Below are 22,224 nucleotides of genomic sequence, written 5' to 3'. Positions count from 1 at the left end.
GGAACTGGAGTAAGACCAAAAAAAAGAATCCATTTTCAGGGGGTCATAGATGGGAGGTGGCAGTGAAGTGCCATGAACAGTAAATTCTACCAATCTACAGATGAAGGAAGCCCTTTCCCCCTGGGAAGGTTGGGGAACTGTGAGAATGGGTGGGCTTTCTATGAGTTGAAAGACAAGAGAGGACCTTCCAAGAGAGAGGAAGTCTTGCCACCAAAGGCACTGCCCTGAGTACAGACACAGTCTGTGTGTACACGTTTCCCACAAGGAGGGTTTGCCTCAGGAAGAAACAGGGCCCCCCTGTGAGGAACCTGAAGACGCTGAGCTAGAGATCATTCCGTCGTGTAGGAGAAGGGAATCTGTCGTGAGTCTCTGAGATTCGAGACCTATGAACGGGCCCCTTTCCCAGGGTGGGGCGTCTGTCCAACTCCGGGTAACCGTCCTCATTCCTCACGCTCCATAAATGGTCCTAGCTGCTCACCCTCCATTGTTGCTTCAGATTCATGACAGATGCTGCCCGCCGAGAGCAGGAGTCCCTGAAGAAGAAGATTCAGCCGAAGCTCTCGCTGACCTTGTCCAGCTCGGTGTCTCGAGGGAATGTGTCCACTCCACCACGCCACAGCAGTGGAAGCCTTACCCCTCCTGTGACCCCGCCCATCACCCCCTCCTCTTCGTTCCGCAGCAGCACCCCAACGGGTGAGTGGCTTGGCCCTGCCATCTTGGGGGCGGGGTTGGAGTTACTGGGGAAGAGCATGTGGAGTGTGTGTGTGCGCATTGAGGTCTGATGTGCTGGGGGGGCGGGAGGGGGCCGGGGACAGATGATGATTCAGAGCCACCCCCGTCTTTGACCCTTTACTGGTCTCCGTGGAGTTTGTTGATTTAGTCTTCTGTTTATTGCTGAAGAAATAATTTATGAATTACTGGGAGTATATAGGTGATAATGGTTCTATAGATACGTTTTCAAGCCTTTACCATTTGCGACGTATGAGGTGACACAGTGTCTTGGATTGGCTTCGGTCAGGTGGAAGAGTAAATGAGACAAGATGGCCATACGTTGATTACTGTTGGCATCGGCTGATGACTACCCAGGGGTTCGTTATACGATTCTCCCTATTTTTGCTTATTTTAAACATTTTCCATAATAAATGTAAAAAAACAAAACCAATCAGAGTGCCTCGTACGTGCCAGACACTGGGCTATAAGTAGCGAGCTAAAGGAGACCTCATCCGCGTCCTGAAGGCAGTTGGGCCCTAGTGGGAGATGTGGGCGTTGTAGGCGGTGAGGAAGCACACTCTTGTCTTCCCCTCCCAAAAGTAGAAGCAACTGGAAAAGTAGAACAGGCACCCAAGGAGAGATCAAAATCCACTTCATTAGTGAATAAAGCTAAATCGCAGGATGGAATTTGGACCTGTGACCACTGGGCTTCTGAGTGTGTCTTCCCTGACTTTAACTTCTTTCCCAGACTGCCCTTCTGCCTGGAGGCGGGGCAGACCAGAGGGCGTCCTGGGATCGCCATGCGATATATTTCCCTCCTCCTTCTCCACAGTGGGAGTTTAGGCAGGCGTTAAATAAATGGAACATTGTAACCATGACAAGTGCTATATAGAACTCAGTGATAGGAGGGCACCCAGACAGAAATGGAGAAAACGCTTCCCCTGAAAGATAAATAGGACTCAAGTGGAACGTCCAGCCAGGGAACAACCTTCTACAGAAGTTCTATGAGGAGGAGCCTGGCAGGTCCCAGGTACTGAAATAGGCCGGGGCTTTGGACAGGAGCCAGGGCACCATGGGTTGATCCTAAGAGCAAAGAGAAGCCACCTGGAATCACACCGTCATCTCTGTAGCATCACCCCCTTGACTGTGGGTAAAAATGTTTATTTTCTCTCACAGTTTGTGGATTTCTCTTTCGGCGATCTCCCAGCAAGGGAGGGGACTACAGTGCTATTTCTCAAAGTGTGTTTCAGAATATTGACTTTCACGAAATAGTAGCGGGAAGAAAGGCATTTCCTAACAAGATGGGGGAAGTTGATGGGTTAAACCAAAGCAGACTGATTTCTTTAATGTGGGGCTTTAATATATATTGTTCTTCTCCAAGGGAAAGATTTAGTAAGTTTCCCAAGCTTAGTTGACTCTGGTCATGGGACCTCCTTTGTAAGGGCAGTTTTGGGGCGCTCATGGCTAACAGATACGCTGTGTCCTGTCAGGATTAAGCATTTCAAAGTTAGGGCATTTGAGGCGGACCCATCAGAGTTCCCACCTGTACGTCTCCCTTTACAGATCACTAATAATACCCATTATATAGGTATGTGTGTGTTAAATGTGAGAGCCTACGTATACACCCGGCATCCAATAAATGTTCATCTCTGTGGTCTGGAGTTTTCAACTCGTTGCTTCAGGAACAGAGTCAGGGTCACTCATATGTGTTGGGTACTTGCCCATTTCTTTAATAAGCCACCCTATTTCCGTTCTTTAGATAAGCCACCATATTTTACTCTGTGAAGATTTACTTGCCAGGATCTTTGTGTAAATCTAAGGAATGCTATGAGAGCGTAGTGTAATTCTGCGATCCTCTTTTTTGGGTGTTTCTATGAATATTTATTCATTTATAACATGAATTATGGGGGCAGTTTTATACCGGAGAGTGTTTTATACCTGACTTCATGTGGACTGATTCGTGGCCAACAGCAGATAACCATGACTGCCCCAATTAGTAACCAGTGCCGTAGGACCCCATGAAAATAGGCAGTTTAAAAGTGAGAGTTTATTATTGTTCATGTAAGAATGTTTGGAAGAAATGGAATCATTTCCTTTCCTTCAGACATAAAGAAATCTTTCTGACAGCTTGCCTATTTTAACAATTTCCCACTGAGAGAATTAATTTATGTCGTGGTAAAGACGTGTCATGTTCAGTCTGTCACAATCACTGGTAACTTATTTGCTGCTTGAAGAACATTCCGTGTAAACATCAAAAATTAGGGGAAATGGTTGCTTAAACCCCTACCCTGTACAGTTTTGAATGTGTACATTTTTCAACGTTTGAAATGTTATTTTACCTGTAGTTAGAGAGATCAGCTTGTGTTGCCTGACTAATGTGGTTTCGTTCACTTTCATGGCCAAGTTATAAATAATATTCCAAGTTTCTGCCTCCTAAATTCACTCTTCCAAGTTCCATATACATTCAAGGTGTATTCCAGGTCCAGGAGTAATAATCCCCTTGTAGAAAAATCTCACTTATAAAATATTCTTTTAACTATACCGTCTTGACTGAATTAGAGCTGAGCTTCATCCTACAGTTTCAAGTATTTCTCCGGTGCTCTTGGACCTAATATTTATTTTGCAGTTTCTAAATCCTAGGAAAATTTTCTTTCCTCATCTTTTTCATTTTCTCTCTGTTTTGTTTTCTTTAAATATAGATGCATATTATGAAAAAGAAAGTATTCAGTTAAGGAAAGGTTAGAATGGTTTAAATCACGGGTGTAGCAAACCTTTTCTGTAAAGGACCAGATAGTAAATATTTCCTGCTTTGTAGGCCACGGGGTCTCTGTTTCAGTTACTCAGTTCTGCCATTGAGCTAGAGAACTCCATAAATGAATGGACATGGTGTGTTCCTTTAAAACTGAACGTTTCTGTAAAACCTTTATTAAAAAAAACAGATTTGGCCCACGGGTCATAGTTTGCCAATCTCTGGTTTAAATCATAAAGATATATAATTTAAAGATCAACTTAATTAAATTCCCTGCAAATAAAGTGTCAACAGAATTCATACTGTCATAGAAGAACATCTAGAGTATGATCACTAAGGGGGAAAGACAACTAACATTTATAGAGTGTTGACTGTATTATATGCTTACTATATACTTTATGCATGAGGTTGTTTTTTTTACTGTTTATTTCTGAGAGAGACAGAGCACGAGTGGGGGAGGGGCAGAGAGAGAGGGAGCCATCAGCACAGAGCCCGATGCGGGCTTAAACCCACGAACAGTGAAATCATGACCTGAGCCGAAGTCAGATGCTTAACCGACTGAGCCACTCAGGCAGCCCTATGAATGAGGTTTTTAATCCCAACACCACCTCTATTGAGACAACATTATCATTCCCATATACAGATTAAACACATAGACGCATGATAAGGTTAACTTCGCAAAGCCCCATGTCTGTCTATTCAAAAAAAAGGTGGTCTTTCCAGTGTACTAGCACTTTCCATATTAAGACCTTTTAGAGAACTCTTATTAGACCTTCAGCCATCTAGCTGCCCCAGTTACCAACCTGACAGCTCCAAAACCAAAATACAACAGAGTGTTAAGATAACTGTAATTACGGCTCACCTTCATCCACAGAACTTCCACTGTACCATTCAAACAACATGTCACAACTGGAGAACTGGCCAGTTTAGTTCAGCCAGGGTTTTCTTGAAGGATGAGTCGGAGCTGATTCCAGAGAGCCAATTGTTCCATGTTCAGGGGGCAAACCAGTTGGTAGAAGGACGACCTTGAAATTGGCCATGGTGGGAGTATTTACACGGATCAAATCGGCAAATGCTACCTATCAAGACCCTCCCACCCCACCCACCACCTGTTTACGTGTTATACCAATGGTTTATCCTTTCGGTAGTTATCAGGTTAATCATACTTCGTGTCGGAGGGATCATGGTCCTAATTGTGTCCGTGAATAAACCTAAAGCAAACATCAGTCACCAATAAATAATGGCCGTTTCAAACAATGGACTGCTCGGCAGTCATTCACAGCAGTGTTGTGGGGGACTGTGTAATGACAAGGAAAGGTTTTCACATTATTGGATTACAAAACCATATGTGCATGGTCCCAATTTTATTTTTTTACTCCAAAAAAAAACTTAACTGTGGTTACCTTAATATGACAGGAAAATGGGTGGTATTTTCTTCTTTCTTTTTTTTTTTTTTCCATTTACTAAGTTGAGTCCGTTTTACTTTTATAACTAAAACAACTGTTCAGTGCATATAACCGGAAGATCTGGACAGAATTACGGATGGCTCCTTCCCCCCCTAAAAAAGAGTTTAGTGAATTTTCTTTTCTTCAAATTAATTTAATTATCTTTTCTGGGAGAAGGAGTGAGATCATCCCGTAGAAAAGGCCTGGGTTGGCTTTTGCAGATTGTATTGGTTATATCAGTGTCTATAGATTCGTTAAGAAAGTAATTTCTCCCCTCCCCAGCACCCCCATATTTACCCACTGAATCTCCTTTTTTTTTTTAATTGAAATTGTTTGGTTTTTTTTTTTTTAATGTGTATTTATTTTTGAGAGAGAGAGACAGATCATGAGCAGGTAAGGGGCAGAGAGAGAGGGAGACACAGAATCTGAAGCAGACTCCAGGCTCTGAGCTGTCAGCACAGAACCCGACGTGGGGCTTGAACTCATGAACCGTGAGATCATGACCAATTGAGCCACCCAGGTACCCCTCCCACTGAATCTCTTAAAACAGTGATTCTCCATCAGGCTGAAATCAAAATCACTTGGAAGATTTTTATTTATTATTATTATTATTATTATTATTATTATTATTATTATTATTTTAATCTTAAATAAACTCTACACTACACATGGGGCTCAAACTCACTACCCCAAGATCAAGGGTCACATTATTCTACCCACTGAGCCAGCGAAGTGCCCCAACCTCAAGGATTTTTAAACCACTTTTTGCCTGGGTTCCATCCCTGAAACTCTGATTCAGTTGGTGGGTGCAGCTCGGACACTGGGCATTTTTAAAAGCTCTCCCAAACTAGATAATTCTAACCTATAGCCCAAGTTGGGAAACTACTTTTTTTTTTTTTTCTAACTTGTTTTATTTTTTATTTTTTAAAATTTACATCCAAATTAGTTAGCATATAGTGCAACAATGATTTCAGGAGTAGATTCCTTAATGCCCCTTGCCCATTTAGCCCATCCCCCCTCCCACAACGCCTCCAGCAACCCTCTGTTTGTTCTCCATATTTAAGAGTCTCTTATGTTTTGTCCCCCTCCCTGTTTTTATATTATTTTTGCTTCCCTTCCCTATGTTCATCTGTTCTGTATTTTAAAGTCCTCATATGAGTGAAGTCATATGATTTTTGTCTTTCTCTGACTGACTCATTTCACTTAGCATAATACCCTCCAGTTCCATCCACGTAGTTGCAAATGGCAAGATTTCATTCTTTGTGATTGCTGAGTAATACTCCACTGTATATACGTACCACTTCTTCATCCATTCATCCATCGATGGACATTCGGGCTCTTTCCCTACTTTGGCCATTGTCGATAGTGCTGCTATAAACATGGGGGTGCATGTGTCCCTTCGAAACAGCACACCTGTATCCCGTGGATAAATACCTAGGAGTGCAATTGCTCGGTCGTAGGGTAGTTCTATTTTTAGTTTTTTGAGGAACTGTTTTCCACAGTGGCTGCACCAGCCTGCATTCCCAGGGAAACTACTTTTTAAAATGTGATCTGTCTAGTTGTCAGCCGCGTGTTTTCTCGCTTGGGTTAACATATTTCCACCTTGCCTGGAGAAAGGTTACTGTAGTCTACTTGATAGAACTCCAGAGATGGGTCCAATGGGACTGAACAGATGCTCGCTTATGTCTTAATGGAGGGAGAAGCCACAGAACGAGTTGGCTGGATTTCTGGTTATAATAGCATTGCATAGTCTCTCCTGGAAAATATTTATATATATATTTTGGCCCACTCAGGAAAGGGGAGCCAGAATGCAAATATTAAACCAGTGAAAGGCGCCCATGGAAATTAAACCCATTTTTTTTTTTTGTTTTCTTCTTTAGGCTCCCTAAAATGATTGTGAAGTCACAGATTATGTGTATTAATGCCTAATTTGAGTTTTTATGTTGTGTTATTTCACTTTATATTCCTGTGTCTCCTGCTGTATGGCCTTACAGTAGATCCTTAACATTCCTTTGTGGCTTTTGCAATAAGTTATTCAAACTATGAGATTTTTAAACTTCCAGGAGTTACTGATACACAACAGATCTTTTAAGAAAGTACTAATTTTTCTCTAAGGATGGGAATTACAACATAGACTTGTACAACTAATAAAATTTTGCTTGACATTTAGAAACTACTTAAATGGAGCTGAGGTGGGGGCGCCTCGCTGTTCAGTCAGTGGAGCATGGGATTCTTGGTCTCTGGGTTGTAAGTTCGAGCCTCAAGTTGGGTGTGGAGATTCCTTAAAAATAAAATCTTGAAAAAAAATAAATAAATGGCTTCGAGGTAACTCTCCCCACGCCTGCCGTTTTGGGAAGACAAAATAAACTGAAGTAGGCTTAAGAGAGACAGAAAACCTCTGAGATGACTAAGGTGAGGTCTAAACTAACATACCTCCCCCTGCCCATCCAAGGAAGAGGATGAAATAGAAAGAAAAACCTCAAAGAAAGAAATCTATTCTGCTTAATGGTGGAAAATGAGAAAAGCAACGCGAAATATTTCAGCATGACTGAACTTCGTGGCCTATTTATGGATTCCTGAAGCCACATGAGTGGCTTTTTCTCATAGACAGGCTCTGCCCTAAAGAGTTGAATATCTAGACAGTGCCTAAGAAACATTGCCCCAAATCTTCCTATTAAGAAAATGGCCTTGGGGCACCTGGGTGGCTCAGTCGGTTAAGCCTGTGACTTCAGCTCAGGTCATGATCTCACGGTTCATGAGTTCGAGCCCTACATCAGGCTCTGTGCTGACAGCTCAGAGTCTGGGGCCTGCTTCAGATTCTGTGTCTGCCTCTGTCTCTCTGCCCCTCCCCCACCCACACGCTGTCTCTCTCTCTCTCTCTCCTTCCAAAATAAATGAACCTTAAAAAAAATTTAAAAAAAAAGAAAGAAAGAAAATGGCCTCGATTCACATTTCCCTTTCATATACAAGTGCTGTCTTGTTGCTGGAGAATGACAAGATGTTGCCGTATTATCTGGCTTGCATTATGTTCAGGGTCACTAACACACCCTTTCCTGGCCCATGGCTGCTTTGCTTGTTTGTTTATGTACTACTTTGGTCTAATTGTTCTTTCATCTTCTTTTCTGATTGACTTGTAAAACCTTTATCCTGCTTCCTGAGGGTCATGGCCCAATCTTACGCTAATTCTGCTTCCCTTCCCTTGTTTTGAATCTCCTCTTGCCCTTCAAAGTGTTGGAAGAGTAAGGATGGCAACAATGAAGAAGTATTTCATTATTCTTCTAGAACTCCACAGCTCAATAAGAAACGTTCCTAAACAAAACTCTTTCTTGACTGGAAGAAAGCCATCAAATCAATGGTGATCTGTAATAATAATAATGGGTTATATCTTTATACCATTTTATGGTGCACAAAAGCATTCATATTCACCATGATTAAGGGCCAATTTAAGGACAAAAGAAATTCACCCCAATTTAAGGACAAATTCCTTATAAGGAATAAAGGAATTATTCCTTAAAGGAATAAGGACAAATTCACCCCAATTTAAGGGCAAAAGAAATTGAGCCTCACTTCAGTGATAACTTGCCCAAGTTCAAGTGGGGTTCCCAAATGGCATAGCCACTGTTTTCCATGGCACTAGGATTGGGCATCTTTTCTTTCTTTTATTTTTTTTTCTTTAATGTTTATTTTTGAGACAGAAAGCAAGTGGGGGAGAGAGAGAGCAGGACAGAGGATCCGAAGTGGGCTTCACGCTGTCAGAGAGCCCAAAGTGGGGCTCAAAGTCACGAACCACGAGGTCATGACCTCAGCCGAAGTCAGACGCCTAACCAACTGAGCCACCCAGGCACCCCGTGGATTGGGCATCTTTTCATTTGACATAATTTACTAAGTATCTGGTTTTTTATAAGTGCTGTGCCAGGCATTGTGGATACAGAAAAGCATACGCCATAGCCCTAGTGGATTAGAACTTCCATCTTTTAGTAGAAGCCAGTTGTACACATGCAGGACGGACACATAATGAACATGACTTAACCGCAGATGCCCTAAATTCTCAGGAGTGACCAAGACAAGAGAGAAACATGGCGTCAGTCCCTCTGTGCTGTTTTAGCACAGTTCTGAGCTGTGTAGTCACACCCACAAAATGTCTTAGATATTGTAAGTCAAATGTAAAGTCCGAAGGAGCTGGAATAAGGTGAGATCAGCGGGAAAGCGATTTGGGGCAGACAGTTTTATACTCCCATGATCATTCTGGAATGTCAGCTTGGGGAATTCGTAATCAGACTTGGGTATGTTGACAAAACACATCATAGTGTATCTGGGGTTCTCTGGGTCGCTTTTGAAACCTCAGGGAACGTGGAAGTAAAGGGGTGAGAGCCTCAGGCCGTCAGGCGGATCTGAAATTCAGATTTTGGTTCTGCTGCTCGAGACAGAGTTGGCCTTAAACTTTCTCGCTTCTCCATTTCCGGGTCTGCACGTTGGAGGCAATGCCCACCTCACTGGGAAGATTAATGACACAGAGACAGGGTCGGAGAGAACCACTTGTGTGAACACTCTATTTAAGCCACCGGTTTAGAAAGGACATTGGCTTTGGAAGTGCCCTCCTCGGCAGCAAGACGCTCTGCCCCGGTAAACAAGCCCAATGTGTTCAGGAACTGTTGGCTGTCTATGGTGGGAATGGCGGACGCTGGCAGGTGGGTTAGGGCTCCTCGAAGTGGCTGCATGGCATGTTCAAAACAAAGAAAACACTCTCTGCTCTTAACTGAACCCTGCCTTCTCGGGCAGACAGTATTTTGCCGGCCCCGGCCAGGACTGCCTGTGTGTGTTTATTTTTGGTCTGCAGTAACCTCAGAAAAGGCTGGTTCCAGGAATGTGCATTACAGGTGGTATTTGCTAATGACCTGCTCTGGCCATGGGCGCGTTTTCTCAAGGAAGGGGTGCGGGGGTCCTATCTGGAGACCAAAATGACCCGATATGGTATTAACACAGGAGCATTTGAGATAAACCATCTTATAACCAAGGATGGCAGGAGCAAAGAGTTAGCAGGTTTACAGATTTTCATATCTTATTTTTTTTTTTATTTTAATGTTTATTTTTGAGAGAGAGAGAGCGCAAGCAGGGGAGGGGCAGAGAGAGAGAGGGAGACGCAGAATCCGAAGCAGGCTCCCGGCTCCGAGCTGTCGGCACAGAGCTCAATGTGGGGCTCGAACCCACAAACCATGAGATCATGACCTGAGCCGAAGTCAGATGCTTAACCAACTAAGCCACCCAGCCACCCCTTGTTTTGTTATTTTAGTAAGTGAAGTAATAATAACCCTTTTAATTGTGGAAATTCAAAGCACTAAAAAAATGGAATATTGGATGTTTCTAACAGATGCACACATTCATTATTGAGCTCTGTGCCCTTTCTTGTTGAACGATATGCCCGATATGCCTGCATAGGCCCAACCACCGTTGCAGCCAGAGGCAACGGGCATCCCTCGGCCCCACCTTCTTTGAGGTTCTTTTACATTTTCAGTGCCTTTTAAGATGTGGAAGGTCTAAACATTTCACTGATAAGATATGTCTAGGTCATAGGGCCACATAAAGGTCATCCCAAAGCCTTTAGGACCACATGAATTTTGACAAGAGCATGTTGGAAACTCCCTGCCCTTGTTCCCATGAAGGGCAGAGAACATCCTCGAAGCTGCTCTGAGGGGAGAGAGCGTCAGATGTCACTGCCTCTCCACCGGCTGAGGAGGGCCAGACCTGCAGAGATCACAGGGCTTCTTCCGGGCTCCAGAACCAAAACGGTGTTGGCCGGGCAATCCCACTCTAGGAATTTGCCCAAGGGGAATGGAAACATGTCCACCAAAGACAAGTACAAGGATGTACAGAGCGGCTTTATTCACGGTAGCCCCAAACTTTTAATTCACTTATAGGTAAATGGATAAACAAATTGTGATCTGTCCATACAGTAGAATACCACTTAGCCATATAAAGGAACAAAGTAATGTTTCGCCAAAAAACGGGGGTGAATCTCAAAACCATGACACCGGGTGCGAGGAGGCAGACACGAAGACGTACACAGGAAATTCAAGCACAAGCAAACCGGTTTGCGGTGACAGAAATCAGAACAGTATTTGACCCCAGGAGAGTGGAGAGAGGGGTGTACGCACAAGAGAACTTTCTGGACCTCTGGAACTTTCTAGAATCAAGACCTATTCCATGTCTTGATTGAGATGTTGGTTACACAGAGGCGTACGTTTATCCCACTTACCAGTTACACGCTCGAGATCTGTGCGTTGCACCGGGTGTTTGCCTCCGTTAGACGACTTGGGGCCCGGGCAGAAGTGAGGAGGCAAGACCCCACAATTTCCACCCCCTCCTTGAGCGAGCAAATAGTGGTTTCCTCTGCTGTAAACAATCCGTTGAAGAACAAGGGAAGTAAATACATGTGGTCCTTTGAGTGCGAAAATCTCTGGAATTTCCTCTCCGTTGAAGATGGACAGTAAGTGGAATCCCTTATCTTCAACTTTCTTAGGCACCGTGAGGAAATCAATAGCGTGGTCAAATAAAACAATCTTTGCCTCTAAAGACACCCGGTTTCTATCATGGGCAGCGACTCAGTGGCAGCTTGCTTACCTTCAGATGTGCTATTCGCGGCGACAGAAGGTACCTGTAACTCACGCTCGCTAAAGAAGCCATTTTTGAGGCCTACCATTCTAGCAATGCCCTGCTGAACCCTGCCCGTTTAGTTATACATCTCAATGTCATCTCTGCTATGAACTGCGTTGTTTAATCAAACCCAATAAAAATAATATGTCCACTGTTAAGAATTCCCACAAGACATCTTAAAAGTCTTGACAGCCCTGTTTCACCTCGTGCTAGAAACCGTTCGCGGCGAGGCTTTGGCTCCCTGTCAGTGTTGCTTTTTCTTTGTCCCAGCAGGGGTCTCTGCGCCGGCCAAAAAAATATCGGGAAAGATCACAAGATAAAGTTGTCTTAAAGGGCACACATTACGACTCTGCTGCCCACACCCCCCCCTTAGCCCCCCAGAAAGAATGCAATCTCTTCAAGCCAAGATCCAGAGCTCACTTGTATGCCAACACCCATCAGTGCACACGTCTCAGTAATTTTCCTTTGGAAGCAAGTACCAGAACCAAAATACGAATGCTAAAGAGAGCAATGTATTGTAAGCCGGGAAAACGGTGCAGATTCCACTGGAAACACGAATAAACAAACAGACACGAGGTGCGCCTCTACCGCGAAGGTGATGGGGATTTAACACCTGATGAATTTGTCGCCCGGCCAAATGCCTGCGTTTCCAAAGAACCGTTTTTTTTTTCCCTCCCATCTGAAACACAGCATATGAAAATCAGAGAGGCCCTTTCATCTTCGTGGGTATCACGGCAGCAAACTTGTTTTAATGTCTTTTCCATGTGGGTCCGGTTTTTCAGACTAAAATGATCCCCAGGCACATCCAACGGCACAGCATTACAGACAGACTCGGCAGGAAAATGGGAACGCTTTAAGCTAATGTGTTCCTGCTGAAAGGACAACCGAGGTACAGTATCTCTCTGCGCACGTCTTGGAAATGCACTAAGAAGGGAGTGGTATTTGACAGGAAGGGAGAAACGTCAGGCGGCTGGAGCCTCTCCGGTGCCGGGGATGGAGAGGTTTCTAGCACCTTGCCACCAGAGTTAACTTAGTTCCTCCTCGGGAACCTGGTTGCTGGTGTTAATTTATATCCATCAGAGCAGCCACGAGTTGGCTTGATCTTATCAGGTCGTAGACGTGTTTCATACTCTTAAAAAAAACAAAACAAAACAAAATGACCCCCGAGAAAGTAAAGTTGGTTGGGGGACAGCTGTGTAGGAATCTGAGATTTAACAATGCCATGACGTGCTATGTCTCTATGCAGGTACCCAATTATTATTATTATTATTATTTTTTTTTTTTCCCTAACGGCAAAAAAGGGCAGCCAAGGTGTTCCAGATGGTGCCAGGCCCGAGAGCAAGTCGCTCTGAAAGAACTCGCTTTTCTTCCTGTCGAATAACTTTGACTAAAATAGATAAAGTAGCTAGACAGTACCTGCCATTGTCTACTAGCTAAGATGTCTCTTTACAACCTGGGTCTGGGGGGAGTTTTTAGTTTCTAAATTGATACATTTTTTTTTTCAGACTTACCAGAATAACAAGGAATACCAAATAATTTTTTTAAAAACACGTGTAAAGCAGATTTCCCTTGTAGCAAATAGCGAAAAAGGCGTTTTCTGTGTGAGATATGTCACAGGCTATGTAACTGCGTAGTTAAAATTTCAGTCACAAAGCTTGATTGGAAAGCAGTTGCATTGACTTTTTTTTTTAATTTTTTTTTTAATGTTTATTTATTTTTGAGACAGAGACAGAGCATGAATGGGGGAGGGGCAGAGAGAGAGGAGACACAGAATCGGAAACAGGCTCCAGGCTCTGAGCCGTCAGCCCAGAGCCCGACGCGGGGCTCGAACTCACGAACCGTGAGATCGTGACCTGAGCTGAAGTCGGACGCTCAACCGACTGAGCCACCCAGGCGCCCCTGCATTGACTCTTAAACTCAGCGGTGGAAAGGACCGCAACATGCTTTTCCACTGGCTGCTGTTGGCTAGTTTCTGGCCACCAGGCAGAACCATGTGGTGTTATTTAGGCTAACCTCGGGTGCACTAACAATGACAAAGACTGCTGTCAGTCACGCAACTTTGGATGATGGTTTGGGGACACAGTTATGACCCTGTGTCTTCAACAGGCCCCCTCACCACCGCCCGGGGTGGCTACTCTCTAAAATAAAGCTCTAGACCATTATTGTGTTGAAAGTCTCCCGAAAATTCAACTCGATCAAGTTCATTCTGGTAGAACACGCAGGTGCCGTGAACAGTATTTCACTGCCATTACCAAGAAATAGTCTTTGAAAACATTGTTCGAGTAAAGCCACTTGGCTTCAGTAATATACGCGTGTGTGATTTAGAATAGGCTACGTTGCACCTAAAAGAAATTATTTTCTCGAGACTAACAAAACCTGACAAATCATTAACTGTTAAAAGCATAAAATGAAAATGTTGCACCTCAGTTGTGCGTGAACTGCCCAAGGGGCCTGGAGTTGGTTGTGACAAGCTAGATGGGTTCCTTGCATGACCTGTGGACAATGCCACCTCAGCCTAGAAGGGTTTGTGGGTTTGGGGTTTTGTTTTTTTGTTGTTTTTTTCCCCCCTGGGAGAGGAATAAGCCCCTTTGGGAAACTAAAACCATAAAATTATGAAGTAACTGCAGATGCAAAAATTGGGATTTTAAAAATCGTTTCAAAAATAAACCAGAGGGGCGCTTGGGTGGCGCAGTCGGTTAAGCGTTCGACTTCAGCCAGGTCACGATCTCGCGGTCCGTGAGTTCGAGCCCCGCGTCGGGCTCTGGGCTGATGGCTCAGAGCCTGGAGCCTGCTCCGATTTTGTGTCTCCCTCTCTCTCTGCCCCTCCCCCGTTCATGCTCTGTCTCTCTGTCCCAAAAATAAATAAACGTTGAAAATAAATAAATAAATAAACCAGAGGTTCTGGGATAGCTACGTAGGAAGTGTGCATTACGGAAGCATACGGACGCCATTGGTAATTAATACGTGACACTTGGGCGAGTACGGAGCAAATTAAAAGTTAAATAAACCCAGTTAACATATTTGTAAATAATCCATAGGGCCGTGTTTCCAAAAAGGAATCAGTAACACACATTCCAAAAAAGGATTCCTTTCCCCCCCCCCCTCCCTTTTCTGCTTCCCAACAAAGAACTGTTTCCCGGCATCATCAGAAGAGGAAGGTTTGCCAGGCCTAGAAAGTTTGTCCTTTGCCACGTGGGAGCCCTTGAGCTAAAGCTATCGATGTGGCAGACTGAGGAGCATCGTCCCTTTAGTTCTATCCAGCAAGGAGGCCAAACTGGAAAATGAATTATGCTATATATAAACTTGAAAGGAGCTTCATGTTCACGGTAGTGGTGCCTCTTAAAAATAGCATCTCACAGCCTCCCAGAATTTCTCTTCACTTTGTCTGTATTTTCTATTATATAATTGTATATTTTGGAAAGATGACAGGACTGAAAAACGAACGGGTGTTTTCTCAGAACGTTTTGCCTCTTTTGTCGTCTTCCAGAAGATGGCAGTTTATGGCTCCTTCAGAGTGATGTGTCAAGGTCATGTCTAGAAAGTGTTCTGAGTGGCCTGAATTTATTAACGTAATAAACCATATAGTTACTCAGGTGCCCAATTAATAGTTGTCGTTGGTTCTTCTCATTGACAGAGAAAGTTACGAAACAGAATCAGCTCTGCGTACTGATTCTTCACACTCTTGTAGTAAACCGTCTTCCCCTGGGTTCATCTGGAATTCTGTGGCTTGAAGTTAGCTCCGGTGACCACAGCATGGTGTTACTGAGGTCTTGGACTTGATCGCCATGTGGGTCAGTTCACTTGGCTGCACCTGGGACCACGAACCGTGCCCTTGATTGATGCTAGCTCAATGTCAAACAGCGTGTAGTATGGTCCCTTGAAACCTCTCGAGAAAGATGGTGAAGTTCTGGCAAACACCCAGGGGCGAATTGGGTTCTCAAAGATTTGCCTTTATCCTCTGGCTTGGCCCAAGGGGATCGAGGTCAGTGGCAATATGATCGGGAAGAAAACAACTCAGAGTGCTTGTCTCTGAAGTACTCTGAATGGCCTCAACTTATTCAGTGACAGCAAGCAATATATTAGCCGTGACACGTTCATCTTCCATGGTCTTTCTCGTTCAGTACAAACGTGTTTGGAATATTCAGAGGAATGGGAGACTAACGAAGATGAATTGGTAAAAATAAATGTTTTAAAACTGGGGAGGCCTCAAACCATTTTGATGCTTGTTGCTGAGAAAGGACGGAGATTCTACGGCTTGGGTGGGAGGGGCCCAGTTACACTACTTAGTCCCTTTGAAATGATGGTCGGAGGGCCGCCTGGCTGGCTCTGTTAGAGGATCACGCAACTCTTGGTCTCAGGGTCGTGAAGTCGAGCCCCACGTCAGGGGTGGAGGTTACTTTAAAAAAGTAAACTTTTTAAACAATGTTTATTTTTGAGAGAGAGAGAGAGAGAGAGAGAAGCAGAGAAGCAGGCTCCAGGCTCTGAGCTGTCAGCGCTGAGCCCGATGGGGGGCTCAAACCATGAGATCATGACCTGAGCCGAAGTCGGGCGCCCAACTGACAAAGCCACCCAGGTGCCTCAAAAAATAAACTTTTAAAAATAAGCAAAGTAAAATAACATGATGGTCAGAGACGCTAGAGCAGCCCGTTCCCTCCTTCGCCCCACAGAGAGAGTTTTTAGAAGAGAGTGGCAGGTGGGTGGTGCCTTATTATGGAAGTCGTGGTTCCTTAACACCCCTGAAATTAGGAGGTATGTTACTGCTCCAAACTCCTCCCCACGACAGAGGAAAAAGCAAAAGAGGAAAGACCACATGGCATAAAATAGCATCAGATGTAGTAGCGATCATTTTGGCTGTTTTGTAATTCTAAGTTATCGCCAGCATTGAAAACAAAAACCAACAAAAAAAGAAGTAGAAAATAGGGTAATTCACACTCAGTAACCGTAAGTATTGTCTGGGGAAACTTAGTTTCATGCTCGTGTGTGTTGTTTTCTGCGTTGTGACATAAAATGTTATTTCTTACTGAATCACGGTCAGAAAATGTGAATGACCATGTGATACAGGCTCATGCAAGCGTAGTGTCAGACTCAAGGTCACGTAGCCACAATGGGCCAAAACAGAGGCCACCGTTCCCACTCTGGTGCTCTCCCTCTCCATCACACTCCAGCCACTGCAAAATACTGAGTGGGCTTTCATAGCCAGTTGTGTTAGATTTGGAGTTCTCCATTCCCAAGACCTCATCAGACCGTGGCCGTGCAATTCCTTCTGGGCCTGCAGACCTCAGAGCATGCCTAGACTCCCATCCCCAGAACAAACACAAGGTTTTTTACTAGAGCTTAACCACCAAGAGGAAGAAAAATGCTTTTTCTCTATTTACCTTTTTTTTTTAATGTTTATTTTTGAGAGAGAGAGAGAGAGAGAGAGAGAGAGAGTGTGTGTGTGTGTGTGTGTGTGTGTGTGTGTGTGTGAGCAAGGGAGGGGCAGAGAGAGAGGGGGAGGGAGGGAGACAGAGGATCCGGAGCTGGCTCTGTGATGGCTGCAGTGAGCCTGACTCCAGGCTCAAATTCGTGAACCGTGAGATCATGACCTGAGCCCAAGTCAGATGCTCAACTGACTGAGCCACGCAGGTGCCCCACTCTATTTGCCTTTGGGGGGGGGGGGGGGGGGGGGCAGAGATTTCTCCTTTGTTTTATCAGTGATCCACTTAGCATGCACTTAGCTGAGCCCTTAGCACGTAAGACCATCATTGGGTCTATCAGAATGAAACACTTATAGAAAAAGGTGCAGTCTAGGGGCGCCTGGGTGGCGCAGTCGGTTAAGCGTCCGACTTCAGCCAGGTCACGATCTCGAGGTCCGTGAGTTCGAGCCCCGCGTCAGGCTCTGGGCTGATGGCTCGGAGCCTGGAGCCTGTTTCCGATTCTGTGTCTCCCTCTCTCTCTGCCCCTCCCCCGTTCATGCTCTGTCTCTCTCTGTCCCAAAAATAAATAAACGTTGAAAAAAAAAAAAAGAAAGAAAGAAAAAGGTGCAGTCTATACCCTAAGCAACTCAGTGGGAAAGAGAAGAAACTGTCACAACAAATAAGATACTGGTGAGAAAACTGTATCCGTGCAAGGTCATAAGAGAGCAGGGAGGGGCGCAGAGGGCAGAGAGGGCCCCTGTGTGGGGCAGGCGTGGTCTGGAAGGGCTTCCGGAGAAAATGATCTACCAGAACTTGTTTGCATTTGGCTGTGACACCTGGGAGCCCAGGCCTTGATTCCCCTTCACAGGAGCCCGTGTTTCCTCCCAAAGAGTCCGTTAACCAGAGTCCGAGGCTTACTAGACAGGTGTCTTGGCTCAGTCCTCGGGGAAAAAAATAGCTGTGAGTCCCTCGGGGTTTTCGGACGCACGGCTCTGATATTTCGGGAAGCATTTTACACCCGTACGCAGTTCACAACACTGTGTCTTTACACACTCTCTTCCAAAGATCTACAGATGCAGAGAAAAGCTGAAATAACTTACGGAGAAAATAGAAAGCAGAGAGAGGGTCAGCATTCCCCTGTTTCTCCAAGAAAGCTCTGCTTCCTCAGGCGCAGCTATGGGCAGCCTTCGTTTGTTTTTGTTTTGTTTTGGTTTTGTGGGGTTTTGTTTTGTTTTGGTTTGGTTTGGGGTTTTTTTGTCCTCCTGGTTACCTAGAGTTGATTTGTCTCACTAGGGCTCTCGTCCCCCTTTCCTGTCCTTGTTTTGACAGGGGAGAAAATAAACGTAGTCGGTGATAAAGCTGGGAGTACTGGCTTTCCAACCTCAGCCTCTGCCAAAGCCCAGCGTCCTCTCGGTAGCCTGCCCTTCGGAATGGTAATTAGTAGTATGGGAATTTTTACGGTAACCTCCCCGAGGAGCAGTTTCACCAAAGAGTAACCCGCTTGTCTAGACCGTACAAACCCATAAAGTCATCACTAGCTGGGATTTCCAAGCTACAAAGCAGCAGTGGGAAAGACTGCCTCTAGTCTCTCAGGGCTTTCAAACATAGAGCATCCATTGTGGAGACCAGCCATCCACACCAGTGCACGCACCTCTCTCCCGAAAGAGTAATGGAAACTCTCCCACTGACCCCCATCAACCAAGGAAAGACACCCAGCTTGCGATTTCTGCTTTATTGGCATCTACACGGCCTTGCCATCCCCTCCCGTTTTAACCCTACTTACGCTATCTGGGATTTTATTATTACAGTTTCTTTTTGAGAATGATCGAGCTGTGCCTTTTACTTTCTTGCTTGCCACAGCTAATTATTCATTAGTGAGATAAAAGCAGCTTAATGCTTGGCATTTTAAGAAACCGGGCTGGCAAGACTTACCCAGAGAGAGAGAAAAAGGGTTCAGACTCCTAACCCAGTGTTCCTTCCACTTTAGGTACTTAGCAAGGTTTGGGCGGGTGTAATGACAATAGCGTTCGTGACACTGGACAGCAGGAATGTGCATGCCGGAGGGAGAAGGGCACAAGGGGTAAGGTGTCCCCCGGCAGATTCTCTTCTGTGTAGAGTGGAATCAGATGACTGAATTCTACTGCCGGTAGACTTTTCTTTTCAGAAATGATGATGTGGGTCTTTTTTTGGGGTGTGTGTGTGTGTGTGTGTGTGTGTGCGTGCGCGCGTGTGTAAGTAAACTCTACACCCAGCGTGGGGCTCAAAGTCACGATCCCGAAGTCAAGAGTTGCATGCTCTACTGACGAGGCCAGCCAGGCACCCCAGAAATGATGTTAAAACAGAGATCACCTAAGGAGGAAGACAAATCAGGAGATCTGACTTATGGAACAAAATAGTTATGAAAGCAAGTTGAAGGAAGACCCTCTGACCCCAACCGCAGCTTGGTAAAGGACATTCGAGTTAGCCTGCGGTATGCCCACCTGGAGGACTAAAACTAACAACATTAGTCACTGTGTGGGGACGCCTAGAATGTGCTGTGCCCTTTGCTAAGCATGTTTTTTCACATCCTCATTTTCTATTTGGATGGAAACTGAAAGTCAGAGATGTTAAGTAACTTGCCCAAGGGTGGATTTTAGTACGCGTAGGCACCTGGATCTTAACCCAGGTGTGCCTTTCTCCAAAGCAGCCTTCTCTGGTTGCTCTCCTCTGTGACTCATGGAGATGTGAAATAGGAGATGTGATGCATCTGTGTGCCCTTCAGAAATACTCAGTACATGCCCTTCCTCTAGAATAACTATTTCCCAGGAATCATTGGGAGAATTATTCTTGTTAATACACAGGAAAAAACCATGAGCGTCTACCGTGTGCCAAGTGTATGCGCCAAGATAAAACCCATAAGCCACATCCTCAAGTAGCCCGGAGGCAAGTGGGGAAGAGAGAGATGATGAGACCCACACAGGATGCTAAGTTCCTTTGATGGAGGCAAACTTGGCTTGTACCTGTAAGGAAGGGACACCTAGCCCAGCCTTGAAGTGAAGAGTCACGGAGAACTTCTTGGTGGCGACGACATTGACTCTGAATTTTAAGAAGCAGTTCATCTTACGTTGGCGAAGATGCAGAGAAAGAGGAACCCTTTGCACTGCTGGTGGGAATGCAAACTGGTGCAGCCACTCTGGAAAACAGTATGGAGGTTCCTCAAAAAAATAAAAAATAGTACTACCTTCCGACCCAGCAGTTGCATTACTTGGTATTTATTCAAAGGATACAGGTGTGCTCTTACAAAGGGGCACATGCACCCCAATGTTTATAGCAACACTATCGACAGTAGCCAAAGTATGGAAAGAGCCCAGATGTCCATTGACTGAAGAATGGGTAAGGAAGATGTGGTATCTTTTTACAATGGAGCATTACTCGGCGATCAAAATGAGTGAAATCTTGCCATTTGCAACTACGTGGATGGAACTAGAGTGTATTATGCTAAGCAAAATTAGAGAAAGACAAATATCATATGAATTCACTCAGATGGGGAATTTAAGATACAAAACAGATGAACATAAGGGAAGAGAAGGAAAAATAATATCAAAACAGGGAGGGGGACAAAACATAAGACTTTTTTGTTGTTGTTGTTAATTTTTTTTTAATGTTTATTTATTTTTGAGACAGAGACAGAGCATGAACAGGGGAGGGTCAGAGAGAGAGGGAGACGCAGAATCTGAAGCAGGCTCCAGGCTCTGAGCTGTCAGCACAGAGCCCGACGCGGGGCTCGAACCCACGGACCGTGAGATCGTGACCTGAGCCGAAGTTGGACGCTTAACCGACTGAGCCACCCAGGCGCCCCAAGAGACTTTTTTATTTAAAAAAAATTTTTTTATGTTTATTTTAGAGGGCGAGAGATAGGGTGGGAGCAGGGGAGGGGCAGAGAGAGAGAGGGATACACAGATCTGAAACAGGCTCCAGGCTCTGAGCTGTCAGCACAGAGCCTGACGCGGGGCTCGAACCCATGAACCATGAGATCATGACCTGAGCCGCAGTCGGATGCTTAACCAACTAAGCCACCCAGGTCCTCTGAAACATAAGAGACTCTTAAATACAGAGAACAAACTGAGGGTTGCTGGAGGGGTTGTGGATGGGGGGGTTGGGCTCAATGGGCAAGGGGCATTAAGGAGGACACTTGTTGGGATGGGCACAGGGTGTTATATCTAGGGAACGAATCACTGGATTCTACTTCTGAAGTCGTTATTGCACTATATGCCAACTAACTTGAATGTAAATTTAAAAAGTAATAATAATTAAAAACTTAAAAATACGTCTTAGATGAAAAAGAAAGAGGATGGGTGAGCTGGCTGGTTCAGATGGGTACCGAGGGGGAAGAATGCCCAGTTGGCCAGAGTTTGCCTTGTTTTCACAGTATGGTAGGAAACCGCTGGAGAGTTTTAAACAGGAATGTCATGGCTCGTTTTATGTTTTTTAAAAGATGATCCTGCTGATTCTGGGGGACAGGGCTAAGAATGGCTGAAGGGTGGTTGGTATCGACCACAGCCTTCCAGGAGAGGTGGCAGTGACAGGACCAGAGCATAGGGTGGAGGTGTGGAGGGGCTTGGAGTGCTTGGAGGTGGAGCCTTATGGGAGTTACAGGAGTGGGTGGACAGGGAAAGGCAGGAGTGAGTCCTGAATTCTTCGCCGGAACAGCTGAGTGGGTGATGGTGCCATTTCTTGGGTATGGCGGGGCACGAACAGGTTTGCAGGGGCAATATACAGTCCGGGGCTCTCTTTTAGAAGCAAGGCATGATCTTAAATCATCGACTACCTCTATCACGATATACTGTATTTCAGTAGTTCCCAAATTTTTGCCAGTGACCCGCGAGCATCTTACGTATACAGATTCCCCGGAATCCACTCTAGGTTTAGTCAGATTTGAAGGGCAGAGCCAGGAATCGGGAGCTCTCGGCAGTTGCCAGGTGATCCTAGCCCCGCCAGCCCAGCGTCAGGCCACGGACGTTGTGTGCGAACCACTGCCGTTTCATATTTGCGAAGGCCAGTCTTGATAACTTGGGGACTCTTTGAGCGATAGTCCCACGCAGATGCAAAACCCGTGTCATGCCGCGCCGTCTCTCCTTTTTATTGTTGCAATTTTCCCAGAGAAGTCATTCTCAAATTAAAGGTTTGTTGACTGGCCTATGCTTCTTTGATGTTTTTCCCTAGATGTCAGGCGTATTCTAGTAAGTGGGGAACCTTGAAAGAATAGCCTTTTCCTAAGTGACAGGAATGTTCC

At 45.0% G+C, this 22,224-nt stretch overlaps 1 protein-coding gene across 2 annotated transcripts in view; it reads left to right on the top strand.

The window, feature by feature from the left end:
- Positions 1–22,224, top strand: part of JAZF1 (JAZF zinc finger 1) — a 348,258-nt gene that overhangs the window by 297,579 nt on the left and 28,455 nt on the right. For both annotated transcript variants that reach the window (XM_030308157.2, XM_030308155.1), the window contains one exon: positions 497–693. In XM_030308157.2, coding sequence (XP_030164017.1) covers positions 497–693 — 197 coding nt within the window. The remainder of the gene's footprint in view (positions 1–496; positions 694–22,224) is intronic.

Source organism: Lynx canadensis, chromosome A2, assembly GCF_007474595.2.
Source record: "Lynx canadensis isolate LIC74 chromosome A2, mLynCan4.pri.v2, whole genome shotgun sequence".
Lineage (NCBI taxonomy): Eukaryota > Metazoa > Chordata > Mammalia > Carnivora > Felidae > Lynx > Lynx canadensis.
Note: the sequence above shows the minus strand (reverse complement) of the source record. Positions and strands in the feature narration are given on the sequence as shown.